This window comes from Micromys minutus (genome assembly GCF_963924665.1).
Source record: "Micromys minutus genome assembly, chromosome: X".
In the NCBI taxonomy this organism is placed as follows: Eukaryota; Metazoa; Chordata; class Mammalia; order Rodentia; family Muridae; genus Micromys; species Micromys minutus.
The window spans coordinates 92,096,055-92,113,685 of record NC_137970.1 but is presented as its reverse complement, the minus strand read 5'-3'; the positions used below and the strand labels follow the sequence as shown (position 1 = coordinate 92,113,685).

Below are 17,631 nucleotides of genomic sequence, written 5' to 3'. Positions count from 1 at the left end.
GCTCCCCCACTCCTCTTCTTTAGAGTGGGAAGCTTTGATTATTTTTCCTATATCTGACCATATCAGCCAAAGACTGATATGGTCATATATTTTCTTTTTTTTTTTGATTGTTTACTTTTTATTTGATATGTTATGTACTTACATTTCAGATGTTATCCTCTTTTCCTCTTCTCCCATCCCTCCTCCCCTTGCTCCTATGAAGATGCTCCCACTCCCACCCACCCACTCCCACCTCATCGCCCTGGTCTTCCCCTACACTGGGGAAATGAACTGTTCATAGAAACCTTATTTATAATAGCCAGAAGCTGGAAAGAACCCAGATGTCCTTCAATAGAGGAATGGAACAAAAATGTGGTACACTTACACAATGGAGTACTACTCAGCTATCAGAAACAATGACTTATCAAAATTCTTAGGCAAATGGATGGAACTAGAAAATATCATCCTGAGTGAGGTAACTCAGTACCAAAAGAACACACATGGTATGTACTCACTGATAAGTGGATATTAGCCCAAAAGCTCAGAATACCCAAGCAACAATTGAAAGGCAATATGAAGCTCAAAAAGAAGGAAAACCAAAATGTGGACGCTTTAGTCCTTCTTAGAAGGGGGAACAAAATACACATGGGAGGAAATACAGGGACAAAGAGTGGAACACAGACTGAAGGAAAGGCCACCCAGAGACTTCTCCACCTGGGGATCCATCCCATATACAGTCACCAAACCCAGTCACTATTGCTGATTCCAAGTAGTGCTTACTGGCAGGAATCTGATGTGAATGTCTCCTGAGAGGCTCTGCCAGAGCCATACTGATACAGATGAGGATGCTTGCAGCTAAATATCAGACTGAACACAGGGACTCCAGTGAAGGAACTAGAGAAAGGACTGAGAGCTGAAGGGGTCTGCAACCCCATGGGAAGAACAACAATATCAACCACCCAAACGTCCAGAGCTCCCAGGGACTAAAACACCAACCAATGAGTACACAAGGAGGGACCCATGGCTCCAGTCACATATGTAGCAGAGGATGACATTGTTTGGCATCAGTAGGAGAAGCTCTTGGTCCTGTGAAGATTGATTTACTGTCAAACATAAAAAAAGGTTTATAATTTTTTTAAAATTTTAATTTCTAAAAAATATTTATTTATTTATTCATTTATTTCATGTGTGTGAGCACACTGTCACTGTCTTCAGACACACCAGATGAGGGCATTGAATCCCATTACATATGGTTGTGAGCCACCATGTGGTTGCTGGGAATTGAACTCAGGACCTCTGGAAGAGCAGTCAGTGCTCTTAACCACTGAGCTTAATCTCTCCAGCACAAAGGGGGGAAATGTAGAAAGCTCTCTGAGAAAGGGTTTTTGTTTTATTTTGTCTTTTCCTATGCATCCTAGGCTGGCCTTGAAATCATAGCAGTTCTCCTGCATGTGTTTCTTGAGATCTTCACCACCATTCTTGGATTATAGAGAGGCATGAGCCACTCACCACGTCTGACCCAAAAGAATAGACAACTAAAATTTCTCAGTATAAGTTTATTTAGAAAAGAGTCGGTCAAAGTGTTCCCTCTACAAATACCACAAACATCTTTATCATTTGGCTAGTTCATTAAAATGTAGATTTACCAGCCCCACTAAAACCTTTAGATTCTTGGTAATGGGACTCAGAAACCTTTCATCTTTGTGTGGGTGGGTGTGTGTAAAATTTTACAGTATAGCTCTCAAAGACTTGCAATATCTCTAAAAAGGAAAGGAAGGGGTGAGGATGGAAGAATGAGAGAAACACACACAACACAACACAACACAACACAACACACACACACTCGGGTGGAGTGGGTAATAACTTTATAATAAAAGGGAACTAACTAGTAACTAGTTTTTTTTTTTTTGCTAAGAATAACAAGTGTTTCTTCAGTCTGAGCATCTTGTTAGATGTGACAGAGTGACAGCGACCTGAAGACTCAACAGGTTTATGTGGCTGTCTGTTGTTTGTATCCCTGGTTACAGAATTTCACTTCTCAGAAACCACTGAGCCTCAGAAGAAAGGACTGGAAAGGGTGACTCTGAAAGGGGTCATATCAAATGAGTTCTACTCTCCTTTTCTGTGTACGATCATTCTTTTTTAACATCTATTTTATTGATTGATTGATTGAGACACAGTTTCTCTGCATACACCTGGCCGTTCTGGAACTTACTGCAGATCAGGCTGGTCTAGAACTTATAAAAGTCCATCTGCCTCTGCCTCCAATGATCTGGGATCAAAGGTGTGCAGCCCTGTGTGCTGTGTGCTCTTTATTTACATTAGTATGTAATACCGCATCTAACAATTCCATTGGTGGGTGATGTGTATAAGTGATGTTTTGAAATATTTCCAGTAGAACTGTTACAAGAAAATACCTGCTATGTGCATTGATAGCAAATCACAAATTACCAAAAATATTTAGTTTGTTGTTTCCCAATGACAATAGTAATGATTATTATTGTTGTGGTTTTTTATGACAGGGTTTCTCTGTGTAACAGCCCCTGCTGTCCTGGAACTCTCTCTCTGGACCAGGTAGGCATTGAACTCATAGAGATCTGCCTGTCTCTGCCTCCCAAGTGTTGGGATCAAAGGTGTGCAACCGCCATTCCTTGGCTACTACTATTAATAGAATAATAGACATTGGCAATACCAGTACCAGGACTAGTTGAACTTATTAGTTATTAAATACAAGTTGAACACATTTAAGGGGCACACCGTGGTCTTTTGACGATTTCTTTTACTAATTTTGGTTACATCACCAGTGAAGAGATTGGCTGGATGGACAGTCTTTTAAAAGCCTCATGCCAGTCCACTGAGATATCAAAACAACCCCCAAAGTTTGACATTGCTAGCAAACTTGTGCATTTTTGTTGGTGAGAGTGCTAAGGTCACCATGTAATAAATTCTGTAGCAGAAGAACACGGTGCTTTCAGTGGTTGCCGTGCCTCTCATTGACACGAAAGTTTAATGAAGGGAGCCTTTTAGAGCACAGAGCTGGAGCCGGGTGAGAGCAGAACAGCAGAGAAGAAATTTAGAGGTGAGAGTTCTGTTCTCAGTTCTGCTGCCGACTTGAGGAAATAACGACTTTGGTGAGCAAAGCGGCAGGGTTGACACAGAGAAGGGCCCTTCTGATTGCAAAATGCTTGCTATTCTATACCAAGAAATCTGCAGCGTGTGACTACCATCTCACGCCCAAGAGCTTGTGGCGGCCCTTTTTGCTTAGGTGATGATCATCCATCGTCACGGGGGACGAGGGGAGGTAGGAGTTCCTGGATCTGATTCTCTCTTCTAAACTGCCACTGAGAAGGAAGAGAACAGGATGACATTATTTCTTACAGAGTGTCAGTTCACAATTTGGTATATAATGTTCTCTTAGGAGCTAGTGCTTCTATTGTATTGAGTAGAAAGACAATGTTAAAGCCAGGGATGGCAGCTCTCGCCTGTAATTCCAGCACTTGGAAGGTCAAGGCAGGAAGAGAAAAGGCATGGTAGTAGTACATGCTTGCAATCCTAATGCTGGGAAGGAGTGTTCAAGGCCAACCTAGCAACATGAGATCCTATCTCAAAGGAAGAAAATAGAGGCTGGAGTGAAGTTTTGTGGTTACTGGTTTTCCAGAACACCCAAATTCGGTTCCCAGAACCCATGATAGACAGCTTACGACCACCTATAACTCCTGGGGATCTGACACCTCAAGCTGTTCCATATACAGACATACATGTTCAAAAGTGCACATGTGTGCGAGTATTCACATGGACACACAGTCAGTCAGGCAGATAGACACACACACACACACACACACACACTTAAAATAAACTTTCAAAAAAGAAAAAAAGCAACAAAAGAAAATCACAGAGAAAAGCTATGAAGAAAGCTGGCTAAAAGTGTGTGTGTGCGTGTGTGTGTGTGTGTGTGTGTGTGTTTGTGTGTGTACATGTATGCGTGTAAGAACGCAGAAGTAGACAGAAAAACAGACTCAGAAGGCTCAGAAGGGAAGAGACAGTAGGATAAAGTTATATGTCAGATCCGGTGCTGTATTCTTTTAGCCAAGCACTCCAGAGGCTGCAGTAGGGAAATAAACTCAAGGCTAGCGGGGTAAAGTGTCCCACGACTTTAATCCCAGCATTCTAAATGAGTTTGAGGCCAGCCTGTTGCACACAGCAAAGTTCCAGGCTAGTCAAGGCTACACAGTGAAAGCCTATCTCAAAGCAAAAAGAAAAATCACTGAAACCCCAAGCACAACAACAACCAAAAAGTCCAAGGCCAGTCTAAGCTGTATATTAAGACTCTAACTCAACAACGACAAAAAGACATATACAAGGAGAAAGTGGACAAGGTATGGGTCAGAAGTTTGCTAGTTACAGCTGGTTAGTTGACTGGGGGAAAAAAAAGAACAAAGCCTTCCACTTTCGCTGACATGACACAGATGGAGAAAACAGGAAGTAGGCTGAGATAATTCCTCCAGCTCCGTGCTGACGTTATATGCTTTCTATTTTCTCCTGTGTCCTCTGTTTACTTATTAATTCAAGAACTGCTCAGGGCAGTGGTGGTGCCTTTAACTCTTAGGATCTCGGAGTTTGAGGCCAGTGTGGTTTACAGAAAGAGTTCCAGGACAGCCAAGGATACACAAAGAAGCCCCGTCTTAAAAACTCAAAACAAACAAACAAACAAAAAACATTTAACATTTATGAGTACAGATTATGATTCTGTTGAAAGATACTGCTACATTCTCAGTCCTGAAGATGCTTAGAGCTGGAACAGCATCAGGGCCACTGAAGACACAAGCATTGAAGGTCAGCCAGGGTGCTGGGGGAACACATAGGCTCAGTCCTTTTGTTCTTTCACTGGCTTAAGAGGGGTTTTAAGGGAAACCAGCACCTGAAGTGGAAGCTGGAGTCATCCTGCTTGGGGAGAGGTGGGAGAAGAAGCCTGCTGGGCAGAAGTTGGGGACTAGTAGACTACAGGTTATTTTAAGTTTTGCTTTGTGTTTAGCAGTGGGTTTACACTGTTCTCCATTCAAAGAGTTTATGACTTGTATAGAATAATTATAAAACACGAAAGTCAACTTGGTTGACTTATATAATTTATATGGGGAGAGGATAAGGTACACCGAGGGAGGAAGTGATATTGCATGATAATTAAAAAAACCCCACGCTTCCAGGATTAGGCACTAAATAATTTGTCCATGTTGATGTTGTTGTTGTTGTTGTTTGCTTTTTGAGGCCTGGAACTGGCATATAGTAGTGGTATTTTCAGTATGTACTATAGAGATTCTCAACCTGTGGCTCTCAACCCCTTTGGTAAACTCTATCTCCAAAAATATTTATATTAAAATTCACAACAGTAGCCAATTTACAGTTATGAAGTAGCAACAAAAATAATGTTATGGCTGGGGGTCATCTTAACATGAGGCACTGTGTTAAAGGGTCATAGCATTAAGAAGGTTGAGAACCACTGATTTGCTACATATGTCACTGAAGAAGCCAAGGCCTTGTGGTGCAAGCACATGCTCCTAGGCATTTGGGATGCTGTGAAAGAAGCTGTAAATTTCAGGCCTGCGAGAGCTACAATGGGTATTAATTCATGGGCAACCCTGTAAGATTCAGTTTCAAAGTAAAAATATAAAAGCAGAAGGGGCTGGGACTACTGACCAGTGATAAGGTGTTTGTTCAGTAGGCACAGTACCTCACACCCAATCCCCAACACAAAATACATGCCCCTACATATGCACACAGAGGTATCTTTAAACTGTCTATTCTGTTCCCTGGACTGGACTTGTCTTCGGAAAAATACTGTTAGGAAGACTTTTTTTTAAAAGGAAGAACATGTTCCTTTGTGATGATCTTTTGAATTGTCAGCAAGGCTAATTAATCAACGTAAAACTAGCATAGTTACCATGACGGCATTGTTCAATTGTTATTGACGTTCGTTGATCTGTTGACTTTAAGGAGCAGGGGTTATGCCAGGTGAACTTTGGTCATAAAGCAACTAGTTCAAAGGCATTTAGACTAGAACTGCAGCTCCCTGAAGAAGAAAGACAGTGAGTGTATGGGCCAAATCCAACTCATTGGCAGTTTTGATAATGGAAGCTCGTGTGATAATCCGATGGCAGGAGAGGCTCCAGAAGTCTAGTTCAGCATTGCAATGGCCCGATTCTTCTTGCTCTTGCCTCACTGGCAAGTATTTACCCGAGACACTTTCCCAAATGCCCAAACCCAATCTAAGTTGTTGGTTAAAATTCTATGTTAAAGAAAATGCTGGCGAGGCTAGTCAGGGCTAGAAATGATGGTAGGTGCTAGTCACGGCTCTCTGGCAGGAGGATTTCTTGGACCTATCTAATCTTTCAAAAACTAGTCTGGACAATGGAGTGAGACCAGGCTTCACATAAACAAGAAAAGAAAACAAAATGTGGTGGTCTATGAGTCTTGTGAGTGTGGCTTAAGAATTTATTTATTAAGCTTTTTTTTTTCTTACAGGGCCTTACTGTATAGCCCAGGCTAGCTTTAAATTTCTGATATTCCTGCTTCAGACTCCTTAGTGCTGGGATAACAAGCATGTACTACCATACCATTTATTTTAAAAATAAATCACTCTAGTGATGGCTCAGTGGTTAAGAGCACTGGTTGTTCTTCTAGAGGTCCTGAGTTCAATTCCCAACAACCACATAGTGGCTCACAGCCATCTGTAATGGGATCTGATGACCTTTTCTGGTGTGTCTGAAGACAGCTACAGTGTACTCATATATAATAAATAATTCTTTAAAAATTACAATAGATTATTGTAAAGCTATATGAATTCAGTTTACAGAGCTGTTTAAACACTGGGGTCCTGGAAGGTAGAGGCAGGAAGAACAGCAGCTCAAGGCCATCCTCAGTGGAACTGTATGTCCTGGACCTCACTTTGTAGACCAGGATAGCCTCAAAAATCTCTCACAGAGATCCTCCTACCTCTGACTCTCTAGCCGGGATTAAAGTTGTTTACCACCACACCCAGTCATTTTTTTTTATTATAAATAACATTTGTGATTTATTTACACTAATAGAATTCAGTGCGATTTTTTCATACATTTGATTATATTCACTCATATTCACAGGGACTTTTTTTACATCATTCATTGTCCTGAATACTGGGAAAAAGATTTATTAGTTATCTTCAAACCAGATCTGATTGTGCACACCTTTAGTCTAAGCGCTGGAGATGGAGGCAGGAGGATTTCTGTGAGTTACAGAGCCAGCCTGGTCTATATGAGATCCAGGCCAGCCATGGTCTCATAGGGAGACCCTGTGTCCAAAAGAAAAATACCCCCCAAAACCAATCTGAAAACAAAACAACAACAACAACAAAAGAGAGTTAGGAAATAGAGTTCTTTAGTAAGGATTGGTGGGGCACCTTCTGAGGGCTTGATTTAGTCACGTGTTCTCAGTAGATCCATGACAAGTCTCTAGCCAGCTATTATGAGTGGGAGAATGTCAAATGACATTTTGCTAAAGTTAATGACTAATGCTGTAATGTATGTTAGTCCCATGTTCAGCAAGGCATTTGCTCATGACTTACTTTCACTTATGATAGAAAACATCAGCAAGTGTTCTTACTTTCAGGAATGAATCCCATTAACAGAAATGGTGGTTATTAATATTTTGGTTGGAGTGGGGGACTTGGGTGCAGAGTTACCAGTCCTATTAGAGAATAAACTAAATCTATAAAGCTTCACAGAAAAAAATCCTCATTAGTGTCTTGTGTCATTTCTGAGAATTCACTAAGCTGCCCCCACAGATCTCTTCTCAAGCTTATTTTACCTAGAATCCCAGATTAAAGACTGCATGACTTTGAAGCTACGTTTTAGAACTTCTTAAAAAAAGATTTCTTTATTATTTTATGTATGTGAGTACACTGTAGCTGTCTTCAGACACACCAGAAGAGGGCATCAAATCCCATTACAGATGGTTGTGAGCCACCATGTGGTTGCTGGGAATTGAACTCAGGACCTTTGGAAGAGTAGCCAGTGCTCCCAACCACTGAGCCATCTCTCCAGCCCTAGATCTTCTTTTTATCTTTTTGTTTATTTGTTTCGAGACAGGGTTTCTCTGTGTAGCCCTGGCTGTCTGGAAACTAGCTCTGTAGACCAGGCTGGCCTCGAACTCACAAAGATCTACCTGCGTCTGCCCCAGTCTGATGGCATTAGAGGCATGTGCCACCATGCTTTTAGTATGTCTCTAAGTTCAGTTCATGGAACTCAGCATCAGAATCACTCCCAGTGTTTGTTTAAGAAAGGCATACGAGAGGATTGGAGGAGAAAGCCTGTAATCCCAGCTACTTGGCATGCTGAGACAGTGGAATCATATGTTCAAGTGCTGCCTGAACTATAGTTATATTATGAGTTTAAGGTCAAACTATTAAGCAACTTAGTGAGACTATCTTAAAAAAAATAAAAAGGGCTCAGTGCTTGCTTAGCATGTGTGAGGATTCAACTTCAAACAAACAAATAAACAAACAGACAAACAGTAAGCTTGTAGAACAAAGACCATTCCATTCAAAATCTCTAAGGCATCAGATAAAATAAACAAAACAAAATCAAAACTACTTCCAAAATCCCTGAGACGATTGTGGTATTTGTGTGTGTGTATGTGTGTGTGTGTGTTTTGGAAAGTAATATTTGAGGGTCATTGCTTTATTCCAACTCCGGAGTTTGAGCTTATGTTAATGTTTTCCTCTGTTGTTTTAAGTCATGTTTGTTTACTGTTCACTTGGCAAGTGTACAGAATACTGTTTAGTATGAACTCATTAGAGAACGTTGGTGTATTTGGGCTCCAGATAGAAAAATATCTACAAGTTTATGTATTTTGTAAAGAGCATCTCTGAGTAGTAATGGGAATGACCTGTATTTACTTCTTTCTATGATCTCTCTTTCATTTTTCTTCCTCTATTTAAAAATATGCTTCCTCTTTCTGGCTTCAATTTCCCCATCAAGGAAAGGGAGTGTTATAATTTTGTGAACTTCAAGAGCATGGTCTGATTTGGTGGTCAGTGACTCCACACTACCCCCTAGCTTTCCCGTCCACCTATAGTATAAACTGTATAGGTAGTCTCCATACTTGAATCATCGTGTATTATTTTTTACATATTTTATCTTGAGATGCCCAGCAACGGTTTTGTGGCCAGAAAAATGATTCTGTTTGTTCTCAAGGACCTAGAATAGAAAGAACCCAGTGTCTACAAGCATCAAAATTCCTCCTATCCTGTTAGCGTTAAAAAATGCCCTCCTCACACATCTCTTCATAGTGAAATAATGGCTGTGAACCAAAAAGCCAGGGCGTGGCCACCCCGCCTTCCCGCCCGGACATCACCGCCCCTCGCTCTGCTTTCAAGCATGCTGATTGGCTGAAAGGAATAAAGAGCCCCGCCCCTGGTCTTATGACTTCAGCTGAAGCGGCGAGTCCAGGATTTTGCGGAGCCTCGGTGGTCGTCAGCGCTTTCCTTTCCTCAGGGCTGCGAGGGTGTCTGAGTTGCGGGCCGGTAGTCGCCTGTCCCGAGGGATCAAGATGCGCCTCCTCTCTCCGGTCTCGGTTTTGACGCTCGTCGGGCTCTTTCTGTTCCTGGGTGAGTTTTCGGGCCCTCTCCTTGAGTATCTTTCAGCTGGGCCCAGGGGATCGGGGAGTTTCAAAGGCCACAACCTGAAAGACTGGTCTTAGAGGAGGCGTAGAGCCTGAACAGCTGACATAGGGTGGCGGCGACCCGAGGCGGCGGGGCGGCGGGGGGGGGGGGGAAGGGAGATGGGGGGGGGGGACACGACCTAGAGAAAGGCCTGGCCATGGGATGGCCGGCAAGGAGGGCCTTTGAGAGTAACAGCGGGGCAAGTAAGGGGATGAGGAGGACGTCAAGGGATTAGGCAAGAAGGAGTGAAGAGTTGAGACTTCTGGGGTAGAGAGAGCTAGTTGGAAAAGAGTCGAGGAGCAGACACCGGGAAGTCTTGGTTTCCTGGATCAGGGGAGAGTTTTGAAGATGGTGGAAGAAAAAGTAAAGAGTGAGAAAGGAAATTTGGAACGGAAGGTGATGTGCCCTCGTGAAATTGTTGGGGGGAAGAGCACAGGGGGTAGGTAGTTTGGACAGTAGGGCCTAAGGGATAGAGACACCATTTGGAAGCTTTGTAAGTAGGATCTGAGGCTGGGAGAAACGGTGATTGAAGAGATAAGGAACAGCCTTGGAGTTTTGAGGGTAAACGGATGCCTAAGGTGCCTGGAGTAACTTCCCGGAAAGAAAACTTATACCCAACCTCTGGATACTAAAGGGATGACTGATTAACTTTGGTGGGGAGTATCTGACTTGAAGGTGTTGAAGATCTTGTTTTTTTTTTTTTTTTCTTATTCGTTTTTTTTCCTCCTATAACTTTCGCTACTTCCTCCCAGCCAGACTCCGACAGAAATATCCCTAGATGCTAAGGCCCCGGAGCTTCCAAGATGGTAATTGTGTATCTGAACTTTGTGCACTCAATCCGTTTTCTTCACAGCCTCCTGGATTTTTTTTTTTCTTTTTTTCTTTTTCTCACCACAATCAGCTTATTCGTGGTTTGAAAGTGCTAGGTAATAGCCTAAGAGTTGTGCTGTTACTAAGTGGGAAGAGCAGTCGGGTTAATAATACTGGTTGTTTGTGATCTGCCCCAATACACTTGAGAGTCCATAACAGCCTAAACTTGAACCTTGATCCCAGTGTGTCCTCCTGACCTGATTTACTCCACCTGGTGTTACCTAGTGCCTCCTGCTGTTTGTGCTTTAATAAAGGCATAGAAGGAAAAGACCCAGATCCCAATGGGCTGCAGATAGGTACATTGAGGGGGCTTTGAGAAGGCAAAAGAATTGCATTTGTAATTCACATGTTGGTGGAATAGAAGCTGGAACAGCATGTTCTTACCCAGTGGCCATTTGGCAATATCTTCTTAGAGGCATTACATTTTTTTTCTGTAATAGCTTTTGAGGTTTTTTTTTTTTTTTTTTTTTTTTGAGATTATATTTCAATTCCATTTTCCCTTCCCCACCTCCAAATCTTCCCATATACTTCCCATATACTTGTCCCTGCTCTTTTTTAAATCCATGACCTCTGTTTTCATTTACAGTTATTGCATGCTTATAAGTACTTGTATGTACATATGTCTTCTAGAGGAATTTTCATTTGTCCCACTGGGCAGCTCTGAGTGGATAGAGGCCAGGGATCCTGCGAACCTGCTTGCAGGAACAGGAACAGCCCTTCTCAATAAAGAGTTCTCTCTTTCAACATACCAGCAGTGCCAAAAGTGAGAGTCCAGCTTGAGAGCACAGCATTCAATGAGCTTATCTAGTAACTCCCAAGGAGCTTACCAGGGAGCCTTTGGAACCAAAACTTTCCCCAACGATATTAAGGTTTTTCTTTTCCCTCCTAGACTTTTGCTTATATATAGTCGAGTTTTCTAGAAGCTGTGTACATAATATGTCCTGATACCACCATCCTTCTTCTAGTGTTTTCTCTATTAATTTATCAGCTTCATTTCTAATATAGTAAATGTCAGCAGATATAATTCACCTAAGCTAAGACTCTGTGAAGTCTTACATAAATGGAACATTGGGACTCTAATACATTTGCAGGCCCTTGGTCTAGCTGACCATACTGTATAAAAAACTCATATAACATTTCTTCAATTGGGTCACGAGGCTTTGCATGACCACTTAATTCTAAGTCTTATCTGGGAGGCACTTACTGAGGGGTGGCTGGCCCCAAAGAGAGGCTTCTTTGCAGTGGGAAACACCTTATCAGTGGCAAGAGAACGGCTGACAAAGGCCTATTAACCAGGAATTCTCTGCCAGTGGAATCTGCACACACACACAGCACTATTATTGTTCAGAGAAGGTGAGAAAAATACTTGATCTATGTGCTGGCTTTTGTGCCATTAAATTTTTTTTTTAATGAAGTCCTGTCTTTTGCATTAAAAAAAAGCAGTGCGAGCTTATTGCAGAAAGTAGACAGATAAGACTTAGTACATCAAAGAACAGCTCAAACCTAAGGATTTGGAACTAGATTCATCTTTGTGCGTGTTTTCGGAAGCGTAATCCCTCCATCTGCAAATTCAAAAAGGGACTTGCAGGGGCAAGAGTGTAGGAGGCAGGGTTTCTAAAATATTTTTATTTATCTATATTTTATGTGTTTTTAAGCCTGCACAGCTGTTCTTTTAGTTGTTTCCTGGTTTGCTGTGAGGCTGAAAATGATTCTGCATGCTTTTTCCTTAAGAATTTTTTTTTTTTTTTGGATTTTGTGTGTTTTACATTTCCATGCCAAAATGGACACCCAAGAATAGGGTTTTGAAAACTCGAGGCATAACTGTGTCCTGGTACTTAAGCAGGTACCAGTCCTCTCACTGGTGTACTGGTTCATTTTGCAACTTCATGACTCTATTCCATCTCTATCAGTAGCCTCTTAAAAATAATTATTTTAGTGGGGCAGTGGATATGCTTGCCTTCAATCCTAGCACTTGGGAGACAGAGGCAGGCAGATCTGTGAGCTCGAGGTCTACAGAGTGAGTTCCTGGACAGCCAGAGCTGTTCTCAAGAGAAACCGGGTCTTGATAAACAAACAAAAATCTACTTTAAGGCTGGAGCTATGGCTCAGTTGTAGAGAGTACTTGTACAGAGTGGGTGAGACACTAGGTTTACTCTCCAGCCAGTTCTGTTAAAAGGAAGACCAAAACCCTCACTTTAAAGTAAGCATAGGAGATACTCTTAAACTTTATAGTGGTGTTTTCCACAGACTTTAAAAAATTTTTTTTAAATTATTTTTTAAAATTTTTTCAAGATGGGGTTTCTCTGTGTAGTCCTGGCTGTCCTGGACTCACTGTGTAGATTAGGCTGTTTCTGACTCCTGGGTGCTGGGATTAAAGGGGTGCACCACTACAAATGGCTCTCAAAAAAAAAAAAAAAAAAAAAAAAAAACTTTTGTTGGCTTTCATGTGAAGGAATTATAAATAATGAAAGACAACCATTTTTTGGGGGAAAGCCTATGAGTTAGAGACAGGAAAAGGGCAACAGATGAATGTCCTTTCCTAACATCATTGCTTAATTGTGTTTCCATCATTTCCTCTGTGGTCATCGATTTTTATAACTAGCTTAACTTCTGTTTTTTGTTACCCCCCAGACAGGGTTTTTCGGTGAAATAGCCCTGGGTGTCCTGAAACTCACTCTGCAGACCAAGCTCACCTCCAGCTCCCAGAGATCCACATGCCTCTGTCTCTTTTAGTGCTGGGACTAAGCATTTGCCCCCACCATGCCTGGCTTAACTTCTGTTTTATTTAAAGGGTTGAATGAGACTTAAAAAAAAAAAACAGTTTTCATAACTATCCTGAGTGTAGTTCAGATTGAGGCCACTCCCTCCCTCAAATTATTAACTGCCTACTGTAGGCTAACCACCATAGCCAGATGAAAGGAGCCAGCAGTGGACAGTGGAGGGGTCCGCTGTCCCAGGGCCTCCATTTCAGAGGGTGAAGATAGCCCGATAGGCAACATTCCAGAGAGTGTAACAAACAGGATGCGGATACCAAGGAATGAAAATGAGATAGTGCATGCTGGGGAGGCCTGTGTGCTTATGTGGAGGCCCACCATACGTGTAAGCATTATGGACAGTGTGGGTGGGGAGGCTTTGGGAGAAGATGGGGGATGGGAAATCATGATTAGACTAATATGAATTTTCAGTCAAAATACAACAAATTATGCTGAAAAAAGAGTATGTTTTCCAGCTCTTAGGTGTAGTAGCATGTTTTCTGTTTTTATGGTCTTAGTCTCTGAGAGGAGAGAACCTACTGTGAAGTGGCTAAAGGTCAGTAAGGTTTTTTTTTTTTTTTTTTTTTTTTTTGGCGAGGGGCGGGGGGGGGGGGGAGTATTTATCGGCAGACAGGTTCTGTAGGTAAGAGGGTGAATTTGACCAAACGTGATCTCTTTTTCTTGTCTTCTCTGGCTCTTACTTGATGTTTTACAAAACGCTCTTTTGTGTCTTTGAATGAGCAGTAAGTATAGGCAATTATAGGCTGTTCTCACATGATAATTCTAGTCTCTCCTACTTGGGCTCCTTTTTGGGGGTTAGGGGAAGCATGGTCTCACTGTGTAGCCCTGGAACATTCTGTGTAAACTAGGCCAACCTCAAATTTAAGAGGTCACTTACTTCTACCTCTTTAGTGCAGGGGTGTAAGGCATGCACCATCACATTTGGCACTTGGAAATATGCCTGTGTCGGCACCAGGCCTAATGTGGAGAGCTGAGAAGGCCTTGGGAAGGAGAATTTTGTCATACAACCAGCACCTCTCCTTTAGGGGAGCATCAGAAAGAGAAAATGCTCAACACCGTTTCTGTGTTGGTTTGCTTTTCCCTGTAGTCTTACCACAGTTTGTTTAAACGGTAACTTTGATTTCATGGTTCAGTTAAAATTCGTCTGTCTGTGCTAGAGACACTCGAAAGGACAGGCTTGACAGTGTCCACCAGTCATTGCTTATCACCTCTGATAGAGTTCTAAGAATTTAAATCTTCCTGTGCCTCTAGCCTCCTTTCCCTGAAATTTACAGTGGGCTTGTGTCTGTAACCCAGTATTGTCTCAGCAGTGGAGAGAGCTTCTGTGATCCTGCTTTAGGAAGGCTGCACTAATCACAGTTTCTGAAGTGCTCAGAGATTCTTCCACTCCAGAAGTGTATTTTATGGGTACTTGTTGGTATCCCAGTGTGCATTGCAAAAGCACGCTGGAGGCCTGCCAGCTGTGCTCAGCAATAGGCACTTTCCATTACTGCAGTAAAATTGTCTCATTTTTTTCCCCTACTCTCTGACCTTAAAAAAGAATCAAGGAAGTCGTTTTATGGTTTAGAACAGTATGTTTTGTTAATTTTAACTGTTGCTTTACACGTACCGACTTTCGTGGCTTCAGATCTTATCTGCTGCTGTAGACCTAACAAAAAGAAAAATGTAAACAAGGGAGTCACAGGTAAACATGAGAACAGCTAACCTGTTCTGAACCTGTGGGGAAACCGTCACTTAACAGAGAAGAAAACATAGAACCAAGTGTGCGCCTTTTGTCCTCTTGTGGTTTTTCAGTGGTCTCCTTCTGTAGCCCAAGCTTACCTGCATCTCACACTGTGTAGCCTTGGTTAGTCTGGAATTCATGGTAGTCCTCCTGCCTCCACCCAAGTGCTGAGATTATTGCCTATGCCCTCTTTTGTAAAGTGTGTGTGTGTGTGCATATGTGTGAGTACATATGTGCATGTTGCTCATGTGGAAAGTAGAGGACAACTAGCAGGCATCAGTTCTTCAAGCCTGTGGGTTTTAGGAATCGAACCCAGTTCCTAGTTCCTAAGTTGTCAGCTTGGTACAAGCACCTTTACTTCTGGGCCATCTCTCTGGTTTAAGAAAAACATTTATTTTATATGTATGCATATTTTGCTTGCATGTATGTCTCTTCTATATTCATGCCCTGGTGTCCCTCAGAGACAAGAAGAGGGAGTTGGCTGCCCTGGAGCTGGACTTATGGATGGTTGTGAGCTCCATAAGGGTGCGGGGAATGGAAGCCAGGTCCTCTGCAAGAACATTTGCTTTTAACCACTGAGCCACCTCTCTAGCTCTGTATGCCTCCCTCCCTGCCAACCTCAAGGTAAATGGATGAAGTTTAGGATAGGACTTAACGGGATGAAAGTAAAGATACATTTTTAGAGTGGGACAGGACCTCTTCAAGTCTTGCGTTTATTGAAAGGGAGGCTTGTAAACAGGATCTCTAACTTGCTTGGAAATTTTCTCTTACCTCAGAGTGTTTATACCCCATCGAGAAACCCATTAGACAAATAACTGCAATTCCTGGCAAGAGTAACTGGCCCAGAGTCTCACACCTAAAGCTTGGCTTCTCGAGTGCAATTGTAGCTTTTCAGTCCCGCAGATGGGTGACGGGTTCTCTTCATCATTTCTTTATACTGTTTCTGAGGTCACTGTTGTATGGGTTTTGTTTTTGTTTTTTAATTTTATTTGTATGAGTGCTTTGCCTGCTTGTATGCCTGCCATGGTTATGCCTTGTGTTGAGATTGCCACAGGAGGGTGTTGGATCTCGTGGGACTAGAATTAGAAACTATTGTGAGCAGCCATGTGGGTTCTGGGAGTCCTGCCTGCGTCCTCTGAATGACCGGGCCATTTCTCCATCCCCTGTTGTATGGATTTTGTTTCTATCTTCGATCTCTATTTTTTCCCCAGACAGGGTTCTTCTGTGCCACAGCCTTGGTTGACCTGTAACTTGCTCTGTAGAGCAAACTTTGCCTCAAACTCAGAAATCGGCCTATGTCTACTGATTAAAGGCATGTGCTGGCATGGTGCTTTGTTTTAGTCTGTGTACCTCTCAGGCACATCTTGGGCTAAACCTGTGAAAACCTAGCCACTTTTTCTTTTTGCAATGCTTTGTGTTCAGATAGCTAAGTTCTGAACCTATATGTGATCATTTTGGAACAGCCCTGTCAGCAGCATTGCACTTGAGAATTTTCTTAAGGCATGATCTTTTTTTCTTTTCTTTTGAGAATAAAGTTTTAGCTCCATAATCACACATTCTAGGATATATTCAGCTATGGCTTTGAAAGGCCATACAGCCTTTAAAATATATACAGCCTTTCTTACTGGCCTTCTCGGTTTATTGCATAATGGGGTTTACACTAGTCCAAGTTAAAAGTGGACCCCAAATGATTACATTATACAAGCTGTGAGATTTTTAAACTCGTGACAAGGGACAGAAGGGAAATACTACTCATTGGAGGTAATCCTCACTTAAGCTTCAGAGAGCCACGAACCTTCAGCCGATCATCCTTAGCCAGTCCAGTCTCTATCTGGAACTGGCGTATGTTCTTGCGCTGGTCACCTTGTAGCTGAATTGCTCCTCTATATTCTGGATTCTCAATTACAGGACCATTTGCAGGCAAATTTCTTTCTTCTTAAATACCTTCACTAGTTTTTCTTATCGTAATCATCAGCAATTTCTTGTAAGGGCCTTTCTGACGTTTCTCTGTTGAATTCATTTTTTTTTTAAATTGGGTAATTTTTTATTTACATTTTAAATGTTATTCCCTTTCCCAGTGTTCCCTCCAGAAACCTTCTTATATGGATATAATCTTCAGTGCCAGCAGGAAGCAGGTCATCACCCTTACTTGCATCAGCAAAAGGGTCAAAAGAGCAGAGGTTCTGGAGAGCGGACATACGATAAGATTCCTTTTCCTCGGTGGAAACGGCCTGCCAAAGGCGGCTGTGGGGGAAGGCGGGCAGGGTGGGGGTGGGAGACAGGGTCAGAGGGTCAGGAAGTGAGGGGGCTCCAGGCGGAGGCCTCAGCAGCAGCTCCGTGACTGGGACCACATACAGCCTTCAAAATAGTTTGGCTATTCTAAAAATCAAGCATAGCAGCTAAGTGTGGAAATCACTTGCTAGAGACACTCTACTCAAGCATTACATTTCAAAATTAATCTCTCACTTTATAGGAAAAGCATTATTCATGGCTTGAAATCTGAGTCATGGTTTATGTAAAATTGACATGAGCTATGTGGCAATATCTAGAACACTGATAAGTTCATGATTTGGAAATTCAAAAGAACTGGCCTC

The 17,631-nt window shown here is 42.2% G+C and overlaps 1 protein-coding gene and 1 pseudogene across 4 annotated transcripts in view; one reads left to right on the top strand and one right to left on the bottom strand.

Annotated features, from left to right (window-relative positions):
- The first annotated feature begins 9,435 nt into the window (after nt 1-9,435).
- The window catches only part of LAMP2 (lysosomal associated membrane protein 2), a 49,161-nt gene continuing 40,965 nt past the window's right edge, over nt 9,436-17,631 (top strand). For all 3 annotated transcript variants that reach the window (XM_080910306.1, XM_080910304.1, XM_080910305.1), the window contains exon 1: nt 9,436-9,616. In XM_080910306.1, the coding sequence (XP_080766432.1) occupies nt 9,559-9,616 (58 nt within the window). In that variant the 5' untranslated portion in view covers nt 9,436-9,558. The remainder of the gene's footprint in view (nt 9,617-17,631) is intronic.
- LOC308415805 (eukaryotic translation initiation factor 1-like) lies at nt 16,806-17,235 on the bottom strand (annotated as a pseudogene). Its single transcript has 2 exons — nt 17,132-17,235; nt 16,806-17,044 (listed from the first exon to the last, which is right to left on the bottom strand). The product of its transcript is annotated as a eukaryotic translation initiation factor 1-like (transcript).